Source organism: Cervus elaphus, chromosome 1 (genome assembly GCF_910594005.1).
Source record: "Cervus elaphus chromosome 1, mCerEla1.1, whole genome shotgun sequence".
Taxonomy (NCBI): Eukaryota; Metazoa; Chordata; class Mammalia; order Artiodactyla; family Cervidae; genus Cervus; species Cervus elaphus.
In genome coordinates, this window is record NC_057815.1 from 90800774 (window position 1) to 90804285 (window position 3512).

General features: G+C 35.7%; 1 protein-coding gene across 1 annotated transcript; it reads left to right on the forward strand.

The window, feature by feature from the left end:
- Positions 1-2302: 2302 nt before the first annotated feature.
- LOC122708477 (olfactory receptor 4A47-like) lies at positions 2303-3232 on the forward strand. Its single transcript, XM_043924751.1, has one exon. The coding sequence runs from the start codon at positions 2303-2305 to the stop codon at positions 3230-3232; it is 930 nt and encodes a 309-aa protein (XP_043780686.1).
- The last annotated feature ends 280 nt before the right edge of the window (positions 3233-3512 follow it).

Here is a 3512-nt window from a genome sequence, read left to right on the forward strand (position 1 = left end):
GAGGACTAAACCAAAGTAAAAAAAATCTTGTGATGGCAGGTGGGGAAAGAAATAACAAGTTCACTGGGACACAATTTTTGATTATTTTTGATTGACTTTAGCCTCATAAAGATTCTAAAGCTGCCTTGTCTTGGGTATTGCACTTTTCTGATATTATTTATGTGACTTTGCCTATTAATATCTTTACATGTAGATTTTTATTTTTAAAACTCTGGGTGAAATCCCAGTGAATTAATTAAACAAGAATCAATCTTGGACACATTCCAATTCTAAGGCTCAATGATAATTGTGGCTGAAAGGGATGAAATATCCTGTGATCTTCCCCCTAACAGGAAGAAGATGTTATCCACTTAGTAACTGGAATCAATTTTTCAGGTGGTCCTTTTATAGACATAAAGCATGACAAAAAAAATATATGAGAACGTCTTTCAAAATCTCAGTCAACGAGTCTGGTCATGTTAATGAGACAGAATGAAAAGGGCTAAACAGTCAAGCGTTTTTTTTTCTTGTTTCAACAACTAACTTCAGTTAGTAGGAAAGACATTACTTGTGAAAAACGTCCCTGCCAAATAACTAGTTGATTTATTCTATGTATATGTAGGATTTGCTGGTCATTTTGATAAATTTCCTAATGTGGTAAACTTTTGTTTTTCATGGTGTTTTGTGCACCATGGAATTCCTTTGGAAAAATCAACACAGGACATAAAATTGTGCCTCTGAATAATCAGAAAACTCCATGGAGGAAATGGACAGATAGTTAAATGAAATAAAATGCATCCTCAAGTAATAAGGTGGCCTTTTGTCCTCTGTTGTCAAATTGGATGAAAAATTATTTCAAGTGTTTATGTGTAACTTAAAATCATCCTTAGATTCTGAACAAGCCTCCACAAGGTAAGATTAGCAGTAAATAGTGGGAACCAGGCTCATAATTGGGGATTGTCTTTAATATGTAAGATATTTAATTATTCTGAAATCAATAAAACTTAGATTCAGTTCAAGGTATGTCCCTTAGAAATGTATGATTTTGGGAAAATGAATGAGATCTTCTAGCATTAGTTTCTTCAATTATAAAATGAGGATTACAGTTCTTGTTACTGTCAATATTAAACAGTAAACTGTGAGTGTATGATTAGAATATACTCTAGGATTTTTGAGCAGTAGAGTAATGTCATTTGGGCTGCTTCAGGAGAACTGATTCTTGGAGGCTAGAATAAACATGGAGAGACTTGATAAGAGCCTATTGCAGTGGACCAGGAAGAAATTAAGAAGTAGGGAATGATCAACTTTGTCATATATTTTCATAGTAGAGTGAATAGGATTTATTAAAGTCTCATGAGAGTAATGAATGAAGAGTACAGCAATTTTTTGTCTGAACAACAAGATGGAAAAAACATGTAATGAGATAAATAGGGAACACCTCTTTAAATTTTGTATAGAAAATGCTTATGTTTATTATGGACATTTAAAAGGTTTTTAAATACTAAATTGCCATTCACTTGGATGTCAAAATTAGAGATGTTGCATATCCAAGTTTGCAGATTAAGAGGAGAGGTAGGGGCTGGGGACACAAAATTACTGCTGTAGCATTTAATTGTCAGGAAAAGGGAAATATCCATCTAAAAACCTAAGTGGGGAATACATGTAAATCCATGGCTGATTCATGTCAATGTATGACAAAAACCTCTACAATATTGTAAAGTAATTAGCCTCCAACTAATAAAAATAAATGGAAGAAAAAAAAAAAAAAAAAAAAAAACCTAAGAAGTGTTAGTGAGGTCTGAGACAATTCAGGGCAGGGAACTTCCATTCACAGTTTGATCCACCCACATTGATTATGTAAACTACCTCAAGTGGGCCTCAAGTATTAGACTTTTGTGGCTTATAAATGTTGGACTGTTTGAATTTCTCTTCCTTATTTTTTTTTATTCTTTCAATTCTTTTTTACGCTCAGCTGAAGCTTGGCTTCCTCTGGAAAGTCTTCTGTCACACTTATTTGATATCTCCTGCACTATGACTCAGCACTGAATATTCATTTAATGGCAGTAATAGCATGGGTCTGGAGTTGGTTGACTTCTCCTTATGTGTCATAGCACTGAGGGAAAGAAACTCTGCCTCCTTCAACTTGATAATAAAAATGTCCATGATGCATTGGACACAAATAGCTGTTCTATACTCATTCTTCCAAGTGAAAAAATAAAAAAACAATTCTCATACATTCAAGCATTTTCCCCCTTTGACTTTCCCTCCTTGTTTTGCAGGTAAGTTGCTTCTACTATATGAAGTCAGCTCCTGTTCAGATTAGATGGAATCAAGAAACAATGTAACCTACTTTGTCCTCCTGGGACTCACACAGAATCCAAAAGAGGGGAAAGTACTTTTGTTTATGTTCCTGTTTGTCTACATTTTGACTGTGGTGGGCAATTTTCTAATTATAGTCACTATAACTGTCAGTAAGACCCTGAACTCACCAATGTACTTTTTTCTTGCTTGCTTATCATTTATGGATATTGCTTATTCCTCTTCTATCACCCCCAGATTGATCTCAGACTTGTTCTTTGGAGAAAAAACCATAACCTTTAAATCTTGTATGACCCAGTTGTTTACAGAGCACCTTTTTTCTGGATCCGGGGTCTTCCTTCTGCTGGTGATGGCCTATGACCGCTATGTGGCCATCTGTAAGCCCTTACATTATTTGGTGATCATGAGGCAGAGGGTGTGTGTTTTACTGCTAGTGGTGTCCTGGGCTGGAGGCTTCTTGCACTCAGTAATTCAACTTAGTACTATTTATGGGCTCCCATTCTGTGGCCCCAATGTCATTGATCACTTTCTCTGTGACATGTACCCCTTATTGAAACTCGTCTGTGCTGACACCTATATCATTGGCGTCTTAGTTGTGGTCAATGGAGGACTGATCTGTACTCTTGTGTTTCTGCTCTTACTCGTCTCCTACGGAGTCATCCTACACTCTCTGAAGAACCTGAGTCAGGAAGGGAGGCGGAAAGCCCTCCAGACCTGTGGTTCCCACATCACTGTGGTGGTCTGCTTCTTTGTTCCCTGTATTTTCATATATGTAAGACCTGCTAAGACCTTCTACATTGATAAATCATTGAGCGTGTTCTATACAGTTATAACCCCCATGCTGAACCCACTAATCTACAGTCTGAGAAATTCTGAGTTAACTTATGCTATGAAGAAGCTCTGGAAAAGAAGCATCATATCCCATGTTAAATAAATGCATCATCCATCATGAAGGGAGTCATTTGACACCAAGGTTCATTTTCTTAGAATGCAGAAGTCATTTTAAAATTTGTTTTGATTTCTCTTTCTTCAAAGAGTTTATGGTAATTATAATTAAAGATTACAATTATACAACCAGGGTATAAAAACAGTTTACCTACCTACTAGAATCAATTATCTTGTTTATCAGTGTACCTAGAATGGTGTAATGCCTATATGGTAAGAAATTAATATGTAATGAATTAGCGAGTTAATTACTATATAGTTATACTGAT